The 20085-nt window shown below is 47.6% G+C and overlaps 1 protein-coding gene across 2 annotated transcripts in view; it reads right to left on the reverse strand.

The window, feature by feature from the left end:
- Positions 1–20085, reverse strand: part of dpysl5b (dihydropyrimidinase like 5b) — a 35622-nt gene that overhangs the window by 13486 nt on the left and 2051 nt on the right. For both annotated transcript variants that reach the window (XM_035420643.1, XM_035420642.1), the window contains exon 2: positions 12623–12887. In XM_035420643.1, coding sequence (XP_035276534.1) covers positions 12623–12883 — 261 coding nt within the window. In that variant the 5' untranslated portion in view covers positions 12884–12887. The remainder of the gene's footprint in view (positions 1–12622; positions 12888–20085) is intronic.

Genomic DNA, 20085 nt, shown 5'->3' on the forward strand with positions numbered 1-20085 from the left:
GAAACAGACATGAGGAAGAAATCGCACATATGGGTGTGTGGGCTGAGTGCCAGGCTGAGCTGTGGTCTGAGCGACACAAAGCCGTCCTCTCGGAAATAATAACAATAATTTTATTATTAAATTATTTTTTATATAGCATCTGTCATACAAAAAAATGCAGCTCATAGTTTCTGAATTACAGAAAGAACAAAGAGCAATACACGTACACATGCACACAGATGCATACCAGTTAAAAAAATTAATAAAATATTGCCGAAAAATAGAAGTGGGAGAATATGTAAATAAACAACGAGTTACAATAACATGTAAATATACAGCAAAAACTACAACTACAACTTAACCTTCCTCACAAATCACAAACGGGTCACAAACCAGCTGTTTGTGGACTACAGAAATTACCCATGATGCAGCTGACCACTAAGCCACTCTTCTGTCAGAGCTTTCCGAGCGTCTTCTTATGTTTCCAGTGGAAGCTGCAATTTAATCCCAAAACCGACATTATCCGCTGGTTTCAAGTATATTTTTCCAAAGTTTATGGGAAAAACTCCGGAAAAATCTTTTTTTACAGCATCATTAGACATATTTGTCCAGTGTGTATAAAACAGGAACACCCATGCCGTTCCATAACGTGGCCCCTTCCCAGGGAAAATGGTTAGTTCTTCTGGAATATTCCAGAAGGGGTAACATTCCAAATTTCCTGATTGTTCCTGACACATTATTATGGTGTGCTCAGGTCCATGAGCTGCTCTGGTTTCAAGCCTCCCGACAGCTTCCTGTTTCCTGTTTCTCTGGGGGAAAGGCGCCTGCTCTCTAAGAGGCAGACCTGACCTGTGAACACACTTCTACTACTACACACACACACCATATACATGTCTTAGAGTTCGGCGGATACATTTCATACTGAATACACAAACGCCATCAACGCAACACACATCTACGTTTGCTACTGCAGTGTTTGATGGATATCCGTTATTTGTTTGACAGACATCTGTTATATATAACACTGTAGAGGACACGGTATGCATTAACACAGATGTTGGCGACTGGAATCCTCTTTTAAAACAGGCATGGCTGCTGCGCCCCCCCCTTCCCCCCACCCTCGGGCTGTCGGGCTATTCCGTTCCGCTTTCGTTTGTTAGCAACGCTGCTTCGCCGCCGCAGCAGCAGCTGGGTGGGGGGGGGGGGGCAGAAACAGAAGGGATTCTGGGTAATGTGATGTGGTGAGTCAGGAGTGGCAGTGACATGGGGGGCTCAGTAACACTGCTCCAGGGTGTGGTGCTTGGGGGAGGGGGGGCTGTGGGGGGGGTTAGAGGGAGGTAGGCTTTTGTCCTGGCATGGGTTGAACCATGTGGAGTGGTAGTGGGGGGGGGGGGGGGGGGGCGTTGCTGGTGTGGGCTGAACCATGTGGAGTGGTGGGGGGGCTGGTGTGGGGGAGACAGCTGTGATCTAACCCCTCCAGGCTGTAGATTTCCAGAAGGGGTACTGGAGGGGAACCACGCCCAAAGATCTGGACTGAAGGTGCACTGTCCACACGGAAAAACAGCCAGTGTTAAAAGAACTCCGATAGTGTACATTTTACTTTAGAGTACACATGAGGCCCACTGGTCTGATATAAAGTCAGGGCTTAATTAACATTGGGCATTTTACTCTTCATGGATGGCAAAAACCGGCACTAAAATAGCAGATGTTGATGAGCAGTGATCACGGATCCAGAACCTGTCTGCCCGTCTGCCTGTCTGTCTGTCTGTCTGCCGGCCAGCCTGTCTGTCTGATTTTCTGCAGAATCATGCTGCCCATATCGAACACAGCCATGTCAGCTCATGTGGGCGTGTGGCTCCCCTCCCCCACTCTAAGACCTGCCCTCCCTAAAATAATTAGGCTGAATTATTAGCAGCTGTCTGGGGATTATGACAGAGGGAAATTGTGTATCGCATCTTAATGTGCAAAGTCATTTCACGAAGGAAACAAGATGATAAAATGAATTATGTCTTAACTATAAAAGCTGTTCCGAGTCATTTCGAAACACACAACGGGAAGTCATTACATCTCCTCACCTTTTATTTCTTTCCACTGAAACACAAAAAAAAACATTTATACTGAATAAAGGGGGAACTCAGGCGGAAGAAAAGGAACATTTCCAGCCGTTAAAATAACAAAACAGCACATTGCAGCGGGACGCGGTCTGGTGAGCATTTGGTTGTTAGGGAGCGTGGAATCTAATTTTTCATTTTCACCATTTCCCCTAGGAAAATGTAGATCATTTCTCTCTGCCCAGAGCAAGGCACACCCATCTGCCATCGCAGATCACAGTGTGTAAAACACAAAACATGAAAAACCATATTTCATGGACCCAAATGCACCCAAATCCCCAGTAGCATAAATTTCCTTTGTCAGGCGTGCTGTGTGTGTTATATATTCTGTATCTGTTGTACTTATACTACTCGGCCCATGTCCAGTGTGTTTACGCTGTATCTGGTGTGTCAGCGTGCAGCACTGGGCTGGGGCGTGTTACACAAACAGCGCAGTGTAATAAACACGTCCGTCATAAACAAGCACACGAACGGCTCAGAGGCTGTGGGGAGAGAGGCTGTGTGCGACGTGACACTGAAACCAACAAAATCTGGAGCGGACAAACACATCAGCCAGCCGGGATCGGTTCTGCAGAGTCATTCCCTCAATTCAGGCCCCCGCTCCAAGGGCGAGGAACGTGGACGACGCGCGTGGAGTCTGCAAGGCTCCACGTCTGACGGTCTAAACGGAAACATCGAGGCGTCTCAGACAGGAGGCGTCCAGAGTAAAACGTCTCCAAGCGAAGCCTTGTGTTGATGCCGCACTTAATTTGGTCCACTGCAAAAAAAAAACTGTTTTAGATGAGAAGGCCTAAATAAGAAGCCACTGACCTCCGACGATGGCGTGTCTCGGCACAAATCAAATACAAATCGAAGAAAAATGCGATCAAGCCTTATTTTTAACCCATTTTTTTGTGATTAGAATGTTCTTAACTGAGCATTCTAATGCTGATGTAACAATCACTACTGGGTAACTGAAAGCAGTGGAGTTCTAGAACACTGACTTAGAATCTTGAAACAGACATTCCAAACTGTTTAAACTGCATCCTGGCTCTTTCTTTCACACTGCAGCCCTTGAGGGAAAGGCCCATTGCAGCTTGTGGTGGGGGGGGGGGCACTGCTGGTAACCTTGGCAACACACACCGATTCCCATGGGCAGCTCTCAGCCCTGCCCAATCTCTCTCTCACACACACACATGATCTAACAACAGCAGTCACCCCCCCCCCCCCCCCCACCACCACACCCCCCTACCCCACCCACCCCCCCAGCATGTGCTCTATCTATCATCACCCACAGCCCTGCTGACACCACAGCACTCCCCTGTCTGGGGGGGAGTGTTCAATCTAAGAGTGATGAGTCTTTTAAACTTTTAACTATGAGAAATGGCCAACAGGAAATTCTGTAATAAAACATTTAATCTGACATTTTACCGAATCCACTACAGGATCGGCCAATCAAGTAAAGGCCCAGGGACCGTATGGGTAACATTCCCATAACGTTTATCCCACAACAAGATGGGAATCTGGTCGGAAGATTTTCCCAAAAGGCCACACATTTACGGTTTATTCCACTTCTGTTGGGTCATCATCATTCAAATCCAACAGCAGCAGTCAGGGTCTTTTAATAGCGAACGGGAGCCAAGCAGTCATTTCCAATCCAGACTTCATTAATCACCCAATGAGATGTGATCTCCTGGTGCTGATGAGAACTGACACTCAGGAGTGCCTGTTTATTCACAAAATAACGGCCACCCAGGGGGTCAGCGGGCTTTTCAAACCCGCACTGGGGATCATCGTATCTGTGACTGCAGAACGAAAAAATAAATCTCTCATTTCCCTGTTTACAAATGCACTCATTTGTGTTCATTTTGCCAAAATCACAGTCTCGTGATATCCTGTCACTAACAAAAAAAAAAGTAAGAGTAACACTTGCATAGTCATCCAGAAAGAGAAACTATACATCAAAGTCAAAGATTCTACATTAAATAAAATTACATTAATCCTTTACAGTGTAAGATCACAAATATGTGATTAGAATGTTCCAAAGTGAATATTCTAATTGATCACTGCTGGTAACTGAAATAAATTGAGTCCTTGAACACTGACTAAAAACATTGAAAAAACTCTTCAAAGGGTAAAATTACATCATAATGTCCTGGGTGCTGATATCTTATTACCTTATGGCACAGTGACATCACAATGGCACATCACTATTCACATATTATGCTATGGCACAGTGACATCACAATGACATTATTATGAAACAGTGAAACTGTATGCAAGGTTCTAATCTGCCCCTGGTGTTCCACAACTGTGAAACCTGCATCATTCCAATCACATGAGTGGGACAGGGACATTGCCACTATTTGGGGAAGCAACATTTCCAGAGAAGGAAATATTAAGTTGTTGGGAGTTGTTCTTGGAATGACTGCATGGGATCTGTTTGGGAAAGTCTGAAACCCCAGAGGAGCACCACTAATCCACCTCAAAAGCATTCCCTGTCATACTGAGCTAAAATAAACGCTTGCAGTTAAGAGTTTTCATTCCTGATCAAACACATGGCAACGTTTTTTTTTTTTTGTTGCAAAAAAATGAGACTAAATGAATGACAAGCTATAAATAATCTTGTCATAAGCTGGCTTATTGCAGTGGGAATCTTTCATCTATTTTCATATTCTCCTTCACAAAGAGGAGCAGACATGAAACGATACGACACAAGAGATAATATTTCACACTGTGTATTAATAATGTGTGTTGTTATTAGGAGTCCAATGCGGTGTCTTTACCCAAACGTGTACGGCTGCACAGAAGCACATCGTCCATAAATCAGCTAAGTAAATAAATGTAATCACCCGTAATCGCGCGTGTGATTTTATCGCCAGTTCAGACACCATCGCGGTAATGATGAGTGGTGGGCCTGCATGACCTGTGCCATAGATCTGAAAGGTCACGCGTTTAGAGTCCCTCAAGAGAGACATTAAACGTGTGCCTGTGTGTGTGCGCACGCGCATGTGAGAGTCTGTGTGTGTGTGTGTGTGTGTGTGTGTCTGTGAGGGTGTGCGTCTGTGTGTGTGTGTGTGTGTGCATGTCTGCGTGTGTGTGTGTGTGTGCACACTGTCAGGCCGTGTGCAGAAATTCTAGCTTAGGACCTTCATGTGAGCAGGTGGAGAGAGGGCTGGGTGAATAATTTAATTAGGAAATTCAGACAGAGCGAGGGAGAGAGAGGAGTGAGAGGGTGAGAGGAGAGAGAGAGGGAGAGGAGGTAAAGAGAGGGAGAAAAGAGGGAAAGGGAGGAGAGAGAAGAGAGTGGAGGGAGAAGAGACAGAGAGAGAGGGAGAGAGGAGAGAGGGGAGAGGAGGGAGAAGGAGAAAGAGGAAGAGAGGGAGAGACGAGAGAGAAGAGAGAGGGAGGGAAAGGAGGGAGAGAGAAAGGGACAGAGGGAGAGAGAAAGAGAGAGACAGAGGGAGAGAGAGAAAGAGAGAGGGAGAGAGGATGGAGAAGGAAGAGAGAGAAGAGAGAGAGAGAGCCCTTCTGGGATGTGAACATTCATTCGTTATGCATTATGCATGTAAATTAAATGTGCACGTTACAGCTATGCATATTATTGGCATGCACAGCTATTTATAGCATACTGTGGTTTAAGAGAGTAAATTGCCACTCAGCAGATATTTAAATAGCCTAATTTCAGAAAAATTAACAGCTCATGATGATTTCTAGTGTATAGTCAACTCTCCATTTCAATTCCGGTGAAAGCAGTGCAATTCAGAGCAATAAACCCCGCCCACTTTTCCAGGACTACCATTTCCTAACCAATCACATCAATCAGTCGCAGTGAAAACGGAAATTCAGAAAACCATGAACCCACAAGGAAAGTGGCTGAACGGAGAGGGGAGGCGTGTCGAACGCACCGTGTTTCCCCCAAACTGGCGTCCGAAATGCCGACCGGTCGACACAATCCCCGCTGGGCCCACATATCCACGTTCACATTTTCTGCACAGTCAGCACATTCACAGTCTGTTACAGTATATTCCATTTATGTGTGGGATTGCCATATTGTGTCTTACGTTGGCAGGGATAATTATACCCAAAAAAGGACGATAAAATATACAGCAGTGCATTCAGTTTCCATATAGGGACATTTGTCTGTGGGTCCAGCCTTTTTGTTGGTGGGGCTGATGTGTGTTTCTGTGACGGGGGGGGGGGGGGCGAAGAGGACAAGGGGGTTTGGACTCCTCCTGGTTTCTCTCAGTGTGAGGATGCAGTGGTGTCTCTGCTTGTCTCCATAGTGGAAGGGGGAAGGGGGGAGGAGGGGGTGATCTCACGCAGGGTGAAGGTCAGCACCCTCCTCCTCCTCCTCACCGTCGTTTCTCGTCTCTGATTGGCCGTCTCCGCTGACAGCGATGGCCTTTCAGACCACTTAAGGCAAGCTGAGGGAATTTTATCCCTTTTAGAAGAGCAGGTTTTTTTCTTTCAGAATTCTAAGTCAGTGTTCTAGAACTCCACTGCTTTCAGTCGCCAGCAGTGATTGTGACATCATCACTAGAATGTTCAGTGAAGAACACTCTAATCACATATTTGTGATGTCACACCTGAAAGGCTTTTAAGCGTCTGAGGATTCATGTCCATTCACACATCACAGTAATTTTTTTTTTTTTTTTCTTCACATCTTTCTTCAGCCAGAATATTTTATGACTGCACCCAGCCTTAAAGACTAATTCACAACCCAATTCTGGTTCTTGCACAACACCAGTGAAGTAATGAATATACTGAAATTGACAAAGAGAACGTGCATGTACCGCAGTAAATAATCCCTCCATTTTGTTTCTATGATTACATAAGCACAGAGAGGGGGGGTTACATAAGCTCCATCCCTCTGATGAAACGTGGTAACCGATAAAGACAAAGAGTGTACTTAAAATTAAGTACACTCTTTTTATATTTTTTTGTTACTAAAGCACATTTTGCTAGGAGATTCAGAATAATGTCCAGAGAGAAAAGAGCATTGATGTTGAATCACAAACACCAACATGACCATGTTGTCGTGTGGTACAAGTGATGAAAGGGCTAGGGAAAATGGCAGCTGGGGCAGGACTCCATTTCCCATAATGCTCTCTGGATTGAGGAGGCGGGAATCCTGCTACCCACAGTCAACCGAGCATTTTCATCATGTAATGCAACAAACATGGAGCAGCTCCACACTGACACGAGGTTCACGTACGTGAAGCTTACTAGAAGAGCGGAAACAGGTTTATAAGAATATAAATCCTTCTCTGCCATATTCATTAACGTAAGCCTTTCCAAGTGCCACAAGGAAGAGGTGTAATATTTCACACTTAAATTGGATTTTCCCTCAGCAATCTCATTACGCGTTCATGCAGTCTGCACAAATACGCAAATCTCCCAAGTGGGGCTGGGCCGATTAGGAAGCAAAAAAGGAGAAGAAGCAAAACTACAAGAGCTCAACGACCTCCTACACAGAGAAGCAGACCCACACACCATCACATCGTCATACTGGTTCTCCATTTAAAAACAAGGCATGTGTCCATGGATCTATTTCAGAAGAAGCTTCCCACGGACCGCTGGTAACCCGCGTCTTAGTCTAACGTTCAAGGACCGAAGTGCCTGAAAATAACTCAGCAGGAAAACGTAAGAGAATAACGCTGACTAGACACAATCTGTTATCACCCTCATCATCATCACCATCATCATCCTCTCTAAAGCCCACATGGAGGGTAGGTTCACAGTGCGTTTCAGCATGGGAGAATTGGGCAGTGCTTCCAGTCAGTCAGACAGAACCGTCAGATGGGGGGGTGGGGGGTGATGGGGTGGGGGGGGTGTGGGGGGGATGGGGGTCGAGCTCACGGAGCAGGTGAGGTCACAGACAGATCAATGCCGTGGCATCGTTACCTGCAGCACAGACACCTGGGGACCGACCAAGCTATCTCAGAATTCCACAGCACACAAACACAGCTGTGACAGGTGAATTCCACCTAAAAAAAACACGTAAACATGCAGACCCCCGTACTGTATGCAAGGAGCTGCCCTAACGCTTTCCTGTACAGTCTACACCCCAGTGTGAGGTCACAGCACAGGACAGCCTTTTCTCCACACTTAAAATCCCATTTCACAAGGAGACGTCCGCATTCTTAGGCTCTCCGCTCCAGAAATGCCCTCGATTTAATCCAGCTGTCCATCTGCGTATCCGTGTCAAACTGTTAAAAAACCCCCAGAAACTGCTGTGGCATTCCATCCAGACTGATTTATTGACTGACATTTAATTCAAAGGGGCAGAAGAGGAATCCTCATCTCTGCTCTTGAAAAATGTTCTGCTCGACTAATCTGCAAAGGTTTGCATTTTAGGGTCTTGCACGAACAGAGACTATGTTCCTGTGCTGTCAGGAACAGCAGCCTGTATTCAATGAACAATTGTTCTTTGTACTTTAACTTACAACTAAATACAAATCTTATATTTTTTATCACACGTTTGGTTTGGTAAGTTAGATTTAGTGATTGTGGAACTCACCAACCTCTAATTGTGAAGGACAAAAAAAATCCCTGCTTTAAAGCATTAGGTCACGCTAAGAACAAATGCTGATCGGATCCCAGCCAGTGTCATCAGAATTCCAGAGACAATGGGCTGATGTAATTCCACAGCCAATCAGGAGAGAGAGAGACGTCTCCATTGCATTCCGAGTGTAACTGTGACATCAGCAAGCTTCAGGGAAAAACAAAAAGATTCCATAGACAGTGGTGATGTCAGAAGAATAACCAGCACACGACCACCGTAAACACGTTTCATTACATAGCAGCAAACAATCCCACAATGCAATGGGGGGGGGGGAGAGCAGGTGTCAGCTGACCCCGGCGAGGGTCGCTGCGGGCCCGAGACGGCCAGGAGCCGGTGCCTGGGAATCATTGTCTCCCCAGCACAATGGCACCAGTGAACACACTCCCAGAAAGCCATCTATGCAGCCCCGCCGTTTCTATGGAAACCACAAATAATCAGTCACAGGCTGCGCCTGCCAAAAAAGCTAGAGAGAAAGAGAGAGAGAGCGAGCGAGTGAGAGAGAGAGAACAAGAGCCAGAGAAAAAGAGATGCAGACAAAGAGAGAAAGAGAGAGAGAGGGACAGACAATGCTTCTGTTATTTTCACCAGTCCCCTGCGTGCACAGGTCTGTCATTGTCACGGTAACACAGATCCCAGAGCTCCTGTCACTTATCTCACAGAGGGGCGGAGTCATGACTCATCCCCCAATGTCCGTATCCTCTGCCTGTATGTGTCTGTGAGCCTGTACTCCCTGTGTCTGTGAGTCTGTCCTCTGTGTCTGTGATTCTCTCTTCTGTCTGTCTGTGGGCCTCTCCTTCCCTCTGTATGTCTCTTTGCCTATAGTCTGTGCGTCTGTGAGTCTCTCCTCTGTGCGTCTGTGAGTCTCTCCTCTGTGCGTCTGTGAGTCTCTCCTCTGTGCGTCTGTGAGTCTCTCGTCTGTGCGTCTGTGAGTCTCTCCTCTGTGCGTCTGTGAGCCTGTACTCTGGGTGTCTGCGAGAGTCTATCCTTTGTAATAAACTCTCACAGGGCTGGGGGGCTGGAGGAAACGCTGGTTATGTGAAGGGAAAAGCTCCCTATTCACATTCACCGCAGGGGTCCACACAGCTCACTGCTGCTGCTGCCTTAAACTGCCTGGCATCCCTGCAGTTCACAACATCCAGGACCTGGCACCCTCTGTTTCCGAAATTCAAGTGCTTGGCATCCAGCTTTCACTGTTTCGTGTTGCTGATCTGCCGCACATTCACAGGAAAAGATACTCTTCAGCAGAGTAGAGTAAAAATCAATGCATCAATGACATCACAGATAAAAACACTCTTCAAGCGAGAGTATTAGAGACGAATGCCTATGACATCACAGATAAAAGATGCTCCTCAGTAGAAAGAATTAAAGACCAATGCCAATCACAGGCAAAATATATTCCTCAGAATGTTAAAAAAAATGATTATGACATCACAGATAGGCTTCTCTTCCTCAGACTGAACTAAAAATCGACAGTCACAGGCAAAAGACTCTCTTCAAAAGAGGGAGATAAAAAAAGTGTTTGTGGATGAGGTCTGTGGATCAGGTTCCAGCACACACAGAATTCATTAATCACTGACCGCCCAACAGACAGAGACACGGCTAGCAGATAAAATAATCAATGAGCGACACTGCAAAAGAATCACTAAAATAAAATCCACTGCGTGTTAAATTCACCTCCCGCAGTCCCACAGTGGTTAAAGACTCCATTTGACTGCTGTTGCCAGTAAATCTAAAACATAACTGGGAAGGGCTCCTGTTCCATGCCTGCTATGCACTTTACAGCACATTATTGATCTGAGCGCACTTACATTACTGAACAGGTCTTGTAGTGCTATGTTCTTTCAGTGTGATGTCATTTCCTCCGTTTGTCATTTCATACAGTTCTGCATTAAAGCTGAAGCACTGTGAACGTGCGTGTGTGTGTGTGTGTGTGTGTGTGTGTGTGTGTGTGTATGAGTGTTACAGAAGCACAGGATGATTCATGTCTTGTACAGGACGAACATGCGAGACCTGACTAAGCATGAGATCACTCTCTACCCACAATTCCCGGCGTGAAAACCACACCACCTGCACACACACGGGACAGCTGCTGCTGCAGCCTGCGCATGCGTCCGCAGTCACTGCGCAGAAACGTGCGAGGTGTGGTCACCCCTGGGGAATTCTGTCAACAGAACAGAGCGCCTGCTAGCCGGGACAATAACTGGCACAGAGAAGACCCCGTATCCTGCGTTAGCTGACTAGCACACAGGGCAGTGACTGTACAACGAGCACAACCCAAAAAATCTGCCTCAGTGTGAAAAGCCAATCTGTCTACACTCAGTCAGTCCCATTTAAACGGTCCCACTGGAAACTACTGCACATACATGAAAACAGGCCACACAGCAAAACCTTCAGTGTTCACATCAACACTTTCAGAGTAGATTTCACTCTGACAAGAGTACAGTTCAGATCCCATTTGGACTCTGTTTATAAACTCATTAATTTCAAAGAGCACCGAGCTCTCCAGTGTTCCGCAGTCTCCTGGTTCCCACAGAAAGGGGGTGGGGGGGGGATAGCAGGGAGGGGGGCGGGTGTTCATGGTGGGAGGGGCGGGGCAGTGTTGGCCAAGATTGTAGAGGCTGGCAGATGGTTTGCTTCCGCCCCCACCCCCCGCCCCTCCCAACACACGATGCAAACCACAGGGAAACAATCGATCTTGCTTTGTATCTTTACCCCCCACCCCCCCCCCATTCCTCAGCAAGGGTCTCCCAGCCCCATTGTCAGGGCGGGGTCGGGGGTGTGTGTGGGGGGGTTTTGCGCAGTTTAAAGACCCACATTAGCAGGCAGCGTTTGAGTGCTCGCCCAGGGGATCCCCGTCTTCCTGTTAGTGGGGTGCACATTGCCGGTAAACCCCAGCCCAAAGACACCGGGGGTGGGGGGGGGGGGGGGGGGGCGGGGGGGTTCAATCGATACGGACCAGACACGGCCTCCCTCTAACTCTGATGGATAAATCACGGGATGGTCCCCACAGAGCACAAATCCTGCCTCTGAGAACCTGCTGCTGACCCCTCTTCTAACCCAAATTCCTGCTCTGCCAGTCCGACTCTCCCTCTTTCTCCTTCCCTCACTCCACCTCCTACCCCACCCACCTCCTTCATCTCTTCCTTCTCCTTCCCCTCTCTTCTTCCATCTCTTCTTCCTCACCACCTCTCCTCTCGTCTCTCCAACCCATCTTTCTCTTCCACCTATTCTTCTCTTCCCTGTTTCCTCTCTTTTTTTTCCCAGAATCCACCTTGGCTCCAGCAGTGTATCTATGACACTCATGACTGTTACAGATGTAATTGATTCTTGGAAACCAATCACAGGCAGATATCAGAGACCAAAGATAATAAACACAATTTTTATTACTTTGTTTTAAATAGGGCTTTAAGGAGACTCTCTGCAGCCATTTTGTGGGAACATATGAAATAATATTTCTTCTCCCGCAGGAACTAAAAACAGTTTTAGGGTGTTATTTTCCATCCAGACGGGGGTAAAATCTCGAGACAGATTCCCAAGTGCAGAATTGGGCTGGGACCTAAACTAGAGAATGCTTCTGCAAAGCTTGTGAGCCATTTCCCCCCAAAAAGCCACGCCCACTACCACAGGCACCGGCAGCCAATCCCCTTTTCCGACAGCTGTGGCTGGATTCCGCGCATGCATGCATGCACGCGCTCGCGAACGGCAGTCAGGGTCACGCACCAGTGCATGGGCCCAGCTGCCCTCTTTACACAAAACACCCGGTTCCACAAATCAACCAATCACAGCCCTCCGTCAAAACCATGATGTCACAACACAACAATAAAAAAAAAATTTTTTTCATGCCATTTCACACCAAGAGATTTCTTATATCCAGTGTATAGTGTTCCTTTATTCCATTATTCCCAGGAAGGGGCGGGGGAGGGGATTAGGAGGTGGGCGAGGTGAGGGGGCGGAGCCTCAGGCACAGAGGGGGCGGGGCTCGTACCTTGGTGCCGCTGTAGAAGTCGTCCACGGTGGTGGCGTTCATGAAGCTCTCCTGCAGGTGGGTGCTGGTGTCGATGCCGCCGGGGATGACCAGCTTGCCCGTGGCGTCAATCACCTTGGCCCCGCCCGGGATCATCAGCTCCCGCCCCACCTGCTGGATGATGCCGTTCTCGATGTACACGTCCGCCTCCTGCGTGAAGTCGTCGTTCACCACCTTCCCGCCTTTGATCAGGACGCGCATCGTCGCCGCGTTGGCCGCCATCTTCCTGTGAAAGAGAGAGAAAAACCTATATTTGTATACTAACAAGCATATCTGGGCCAGGTATGGACTTCATTTCCCATCAACCCCTTTGCTTTGCAACACTGAAATGGACACAAAGCCCACGTGATACTTGTAGTCCTTTACCAAAAACATTCCGCCATGTTCAGTCTATGAATAAGTAAAATGGCAAAAACTTTCCCTTGTTGCTTTCAGAGTGCTTCTTTCACATATCTCCCTGCACTGTGGATCCACTCAATTATTCAAAAGAATTTTATTTTTAAAGATTGGAACAGACATGCAAAGAACAGAAGCACTTTGCTCATATCAACCCAGAACACTATGAGACCATTTAATATGGGCCTGTATTGAACAACTATCAAGCCAAACCGATCGCACATTTTAATTGGGTGTTGGGCTCTCGATTTGTATTTGCATAGCTAAGTGGTGAAACAGTTATCTCTTAAACGACTGTGACTATCACTTACAGTACTGAGAGTTTCACTACAAACAGCGTCACGGTGTCATTAACAGTCAGTAACAAACAGCACATGAATTAGCACCATCTCATCGGCATGGAAACGAAAGAGACGTTTCGCGGTCGGGCTGAAATTGAGAAACAGTACAGTACGCGAGCCATGTGTGACGTAAGTTCATAAAGTGTGTAATCGCAGCTTAATTACAGGTTTGTTTTGGACGATGAACCAAAGAAGAAGAAAGAAAAAAAACGTTCTGGGTTTTCATGCCTCAACATTACATCCCTGTTTGAGCTCGAGTCGTTTTATAAACTGTTTATACGAGGTCAGGAGCGGAACACAGCACACAAAGAAATTCCGGGAGTGTTCCAGGAACGGTATTCCAGCTTCCAGAGGTCGCTGGGAATGAGGACAACCAGAAACTTTCCTCAGGGTCTGGCCCAAAATCGCAAAAATCGGGGTTGTGGTCACCAGACCCCTGAAGGGTCCCAGCATAGCCGGGTGAGGTATGAACGCAGAAACTGAGCTCAGCTGCGCTTTTGTCCCAGACACAGATGAGCCAAGCGAAATGGAGGGTTTGTCTGTCTTGGCTTGGCATGGCTTGCCACAAACGGATTGGCCCCTTCTTCGACCAGCTGATGCCAGCCCCGGGGAGGGTACGACTGCTAGGCCCAAGGAGGGGGCTAAAAACAACACTAGGGCTGGAATTAGATCAAAACGTTTCCTTCCACAAATTTATAAGACTAAAAACGAGTCTGATCTCAGTGCTTTTTCTACATTTGGAGAGGATGCTGGTTCAGTTCACAACAATTCCAACATTATTAGAGGTTTGGCACGTGGACAACGGACTTGCTTTGATATTCATTCAGCTATAAATGGCTAATAAAACATGAATAAATTATAACTGCACTTCGCATCACTTTAACAATACATTACTGACAGTCAAAAATGCACACATGCCGACAAAGATATGATTACAATAGGAAGGCGTAAGAGCCATATATAAAAATCTTCATAAAATGCACTATGAAGAGGAGAAGCTATAGCATGTCACAGCAGAGAAACAGCACGGAGATTCGCGCTCTCTCTGCCATTTTCAGGATCGTGAGCCGATGAGTCAGAGGAAACAGCTGGTGGAACCCTCAGTTTGACCCAAGATAATCTACCGCAAAACAAGATGCACAACTCCACACTCAAAATGGAAAATTTTCAAAATTTGAAAACTGTTCAAAAGCCTTTTTTCAAACAGAATATTGAGTGCATATAAATTAAGAAACACTGCTGCAAGGCAGATCTGATTACACTTCAGACAACAGAAAGGGACTTTCTGAACTGCAAACATGATTCTCCACAGCATAAGAAACGTAATGACAGCAACTGACAAGCTGACAAGCCAACAACAACGAGTTAACTAGAATGCAAATAAATGAAATGACATCTCTGATGCACTTTAAGAAGACCGGGATACCGGTGGGAATTGATGAAGAACTCAGACTCAAATGGACACTAGGAACAGGAGGAGTCTGTTTCTTTTGGAAGGCAAGAACAGAACGCTGTTAAAGATGACAGAGTTTGGATGGGGGGGGGGGGTGGCGGCAGCATGGAAATCTGCTGCTGCTGACAGAACAAAAGCCCGCCCTCCCCCCTCTCCCCTCTCCCCCCCCCCCAGGGAAACTGAAGAATTTGTACTGTGACACGCCCCAAAGCCCCAGAACTCAAACCTGGCCGCCCGCGTCTGATTGGACGGGAGTCCCACAGCGCGATGCGTGATTGGCCGTTGCGTCTCCTGCTGAAAGAGGGATCCATTTGGCATGCTGTCACACGAGAGTGGACTCAATCGCTCAATGAGCGCAGCTTTCACTGGGCCCACAGAGTGCCTGCAAACTGCCCACTGCCAGCGGATGACTTCCATTTACTCTGGGTTACGAGCCCAGCGGCTCAGAAATCCCAGCATGCACCTGGGTCAGCTGTGATTTATGAGCCTGTAGCTTATATTTCAGGTTCAAATCCCACAAGGGGCACTGCGATTGAACCCTAGTACTTGGGTACTTAACCCGAATTACTTTAGTATGTAAATGAATGAATAGTAAATGAATAGCATGTTAAAGCCAACTGTAAGCCGCTCCAGGTAAGGAAGTCTGCTAACTTAGCAATGGAGCCCATATTAGGCGGAGCTGCGTTGGGCTATGATTGGCTAAAATCGATGAGTCGCTGATATCATGCATTAGCCCCGCCCATTTTTCATGTTTTATGAAAAGCCGCTCAACAGTCATTATTCGGCAAATAATTACAGAACTTCACTCTCTTTAGCCAAACCTGGAGAACACAAGAGACGAGAGAAGCTATCGTCAGCATCTCGCCGGTCGTGACTTCACACCTGCGAGCTGCCAAGCCCCGCCCCCCCCCCCCCCACGCAGGAGAATTCCTCAGGAAGGACGCCCACTGGAGCGATTTCCTGCTGTTCCTGAAGAGGAAGCAGCACCGCGGCTCTCAGAATAGCCCTGAGAGAGAAGAGAGAGAACATCTGGAGAATTCCGAGCTTTTTGGGTCTGGCTACAGGCCTCATGTGGCCCTGCGACAGATTGGCGGCCTGTCCAGGGTGTATTCCCGCCTCTCACCCAATGCATGCTGGGATAGGATCCTGCACCCCCCACGACCCTGCCCAGGATAAGCGGGTATAGATAATGAATGGATGGACGGTCCAAGGGAGAGAAGTCTGAGATTATCTCACCAGCTAATCCCAGATATATAAAAGGATTATACCAAACCGAGCAGCACCTGAACCTTTCAGACAGTGCAGGTGCGCAGGAGGTCAGAGGTATCGGTGAGCATGAGAAGGACAAAGAGCTGGGAGCTTCAGGGTTTAGCTTAGTGGACTAATCAGCGGTCTCACTGCGTACGGTGGCCCAGTGAGGCCAAAGGCTCCAAACCTGCAGCCAAACTGCCCCCATTACATCGGCTGAATTCTTCCTTAAAAGGAGACGTATAGCCTAATCAATCCACGCATTTTAACGAAATGACAGAAAAAATATCATATCAAATGACATATTTAATTTTTTTTTTTTTAAAGACAAACGTTTCTCTGCAGCTGACACATTGTTTCCATATTACTACAGAGAACCGCCATGTCACATGACTCTGGGATAATTCAACCGCGATTTTTTATAGAAATTCGTCGGCAAATCCATCCTCAGCACCTGGAAGTGCTGGCCCTTTCATCCGGTAACACTCAAAAGCTGGGAGAGCTTGCAGCATATGCCCCATATCCAAATCCATTCTTACGCACACGCTAGTGTGTGGAATTTGATCCTTTCAACATAAAAGCAGAGTGGAAAACGGGATCCCTCGCTGTAGACTGCCAGTGATAGAGACCATGAAGCAGAGTGTGAACTCACACCTACAATAAAGTGGGCAATATTAAATATGAGCCTTTGCAACAAAACTGATATCTATATAAAATATCAAAGATTATCTCTGAATAAGTGCAAGGAACTGCACCATACCAAGCAATGTCCATTCTGCCTCCGTCACTAAACATGCCAACACAGGAGCTCCATAGAATCCCGCAGCCTGGATACTCAAAGCTCGCCCTGGAGGCCAGTAGCACTGCTGGTTCTCTTTGCAGCCTGACAGTTAGTTAATTGATTCAAGTCACTGATTGGCCAGAGATTTAGCTCACCTGTCCCAGGTGTAAATCAGTCCTGGATCAGAGGGCACAAAGAGAAAACCAGCAGCACCGTTGGGCTCCACGGCCCAATTCTGAGTGACCCTGTCCCAAACAAAGACTCTCAAAGCAGGTTTCCCACGGCTCCACACAGCAGACATCTTCCAGAAGGAATAATAAAAAAAATATCCTTTTGAATCAATGTGCAAAAAAGTGGAACATCATTCCCCCAAGCCCTTAAACATGACTGTGCGAAACCTTCACTATAAAACAGGAGGACACACGCAAAAACAGCACATTTACACCCTCAAAAACAACGGCCATAATTACCCAGCCAGACCGAGACCAGAAGGTGGTCTGTACGGCTGACTGGTGATTAATAGCCTGCAGACTACAAGTCCGTTCAGTGCTACTGGATCGCCGCACGCTTTGACCGGCTTCCAGACCTGTAATCCAGACTGCTGGTGATGTCACTTCCCCTCTCCGTTTCATTGGAGTTCACTGAAAGTGCGGGGGAGGGGGGTGGGGTGGGGTGGGGTGGGGGGAGTGGTCGCAAGCCTGGTCAATCAATGAACCGAACAGGACAAAAGAGCAGAACTGAACAGAACCAAAGCTATTAGTCCTGTGAGGAAAAGTTACGCTCGATCAGATGTTATACTAGTCGTGTCTTGCATTCAAAACTCACATCTGTCTCGGTTACCCATCGCCATGACCGCGAGAGTGGGTGTGGCTACCCCAGTGATGTCACTGCATTGCTCAGACATATTTTTCCAAGATGGGAGACTGGCATGGCAAGATTAATATGTTTCACAATCAGTGTGTTTTTTAATCATACTATTTGTGGATGGATCAATTTACCAGCAAAAACTGATTTTCGAGAGAAGCTCTCCTCCAAATGAGAATTTCTGCACTTAAGGACTCTCTGCAGCCCATAAAGTCCATGTATTAAGTAACATTACCCACACCAGGAAATAAACAGGCTTGAAATCACCAGACATTACCGCCATTAATGATGGACAAAATTAAATAAAACACACGTGATGTCATATCTGTAAGGTTCAAGTATCAACAGTACCTTAAAGGGTTCAAGTAAGTTCACACAACAACGCCAATCAGCCTATGCACAAAATAGACCTCTGGAGTTAAACCTGCAGACACAGCGCCCCCTCCAGGACTGGAGTTAAAACTGCAGACACAGCACCCCCTCCAGGACTGGAGTTAAACCTGCAGACACAGCTCCCCTCCAGGACTGGAGTTAAACCTGCAGACACAGCGCCCCCTCCAGGACTGGAGTTAAACCTGCAGACACAGCGCCCACTCCAGAACCGGAGTTAAACCTGCAGCCTCTCCTCTGAGTCCGCCGGTGATGCCACACCCCAGCAACATCCCGGATATTTAAGGAATCACCGCATTCTTCCACGTGGCCCATTCCGGAATCCCCGTTCCCGCGGAAACAGCCCCCGCTCTTGTGCACCGCGTTGCACAATCCCCAAATACACACAGGGGGCCCCGCTGGCTCGCGGTCGCCCCGGGAAACGCACTCCGCGCTGAGAATGCGGGGGTTATTAAAACGCACACGTAGAACCACAGAGAGGCGTACTGACGCTACTGTACGAGAGCACAATGGGCAAACTGTTTGAGGAGGGGAACGACTCCGCCGGGGGCCACAGGAAGTTGGCGAGTCGTCGTTTTTACGCGTACTGAATGCGTTCTTTTTTTTGCGGTGCCGTTGGGGTGATAAGTTCATATCGCTCACAGGCGCTCTCATTCGGATTGTGAGACCGTGCGACACGCAGAACACCATCAACGTGCGGCTCGACAGGCGGACGTGGGACCGGCTGACTAACTTCCCACTGCAAAAAAAGGTCCAAAACATGATCAGGCCACTTGCCTTCTAACCTGCCTCGCCCCCTTCCCCCGACCCCCCGCCCCGATCGTATCGCATGGGGGAAATCCGCTTTCCCCAGACTGCAGAAGCCACGCCCCTCTCACGGCAGCACAGCGTGGCTGAAGTTCGAACCCGGGACGCCACACCAGTACCATCGCCAGCGTCACTCAGGTCAATCCCTCTCGGATCAATCCCCGCTCATATCAATCCCACTCACATCAATTCCCCGTGGATCAGTACAACTTCAGATCAATCCCCACTCATATCAATCCCTCTCGGATCATTACATTACATTTTTCACGCCCATGTCAATCCTGCTCAGATCAACGTCAATCCGATCAATCCCAGTCCTGCGGTGCAAACTGAGAGGCAGAGACACAGCAAAGTAATTGACACTGAATGAAATCATTTGTCCGACAGGAAGCTTCTGCAGCCCTGATTTCAGCGACAATGCAAATATAAATAAGAGAACTGAGCCATGCATTCAAGGAACATAATACAGGATTTAGAACAATATATAATTGTGTGTGTGTGTGTGCGTGTGTGTCCTGTTGTGCATGTGTGTGCAATCTTAATTAAAGGCTATTTCTAACATTAACAATACTGATGATTCTTTGAACATCAAAATCAGGTCAAACTATTTGTTCTCCGCCCTACTTTGGGAAGCATTGTCTTTGATTCCCTGTAAATACAACATCCAACAACGGACGCCCTACAAAGACCCCCGCACTTCCGCAGAACTGGCCTAGGAGACCACCCGGGGAGATGAGCACGAGTTTCTAAGACAATAATGTTCCCACTTACAAAACCCAACCGCAATTTGTACCAAAAACAAGATGCTGTCTCAGCACCTAGGGGTACCATCTACGGTACGGGTACGCCCCAGCACGTGGAGCGGCCCACAGCCGCAGAACGGCGTGTGTCTGCAAGCGAAGAAGCGGACCCACGGGCATCATAACCGAACTCCGCACAGCGGTACCTCAACGCGCCCCCCCCCTTCGCGCTGCCGTGTGGCACCAGCGCGCGCGTTCTGCGTGCATGCGTGCACGAGACGCTGTCTACCTCTTTTTCGTGCTTACAGTCCGGCTTGGAGGATCCAGTTAAATCGACTGTGTATAACTCAGTGCAGCGATGCGTGAGGTGATACAGCAAAGGATGTGTGTGTGTGTGTCTGTGT

Source organism: Anguilla anguilla, chromosome 6, assembly GCF_013347855.1.
Source record: "Anguilla anguilla isolate fAngAng1 chromosome 6, fAngAng1.pri, whole genome shotgun sequence".
Lineage (NCBI taxonomy): Eukaryota > Metazoa > Chordata > Actinopteri > Anguilliformes > Anguillidae > Anguilla > Anguilla anguilla.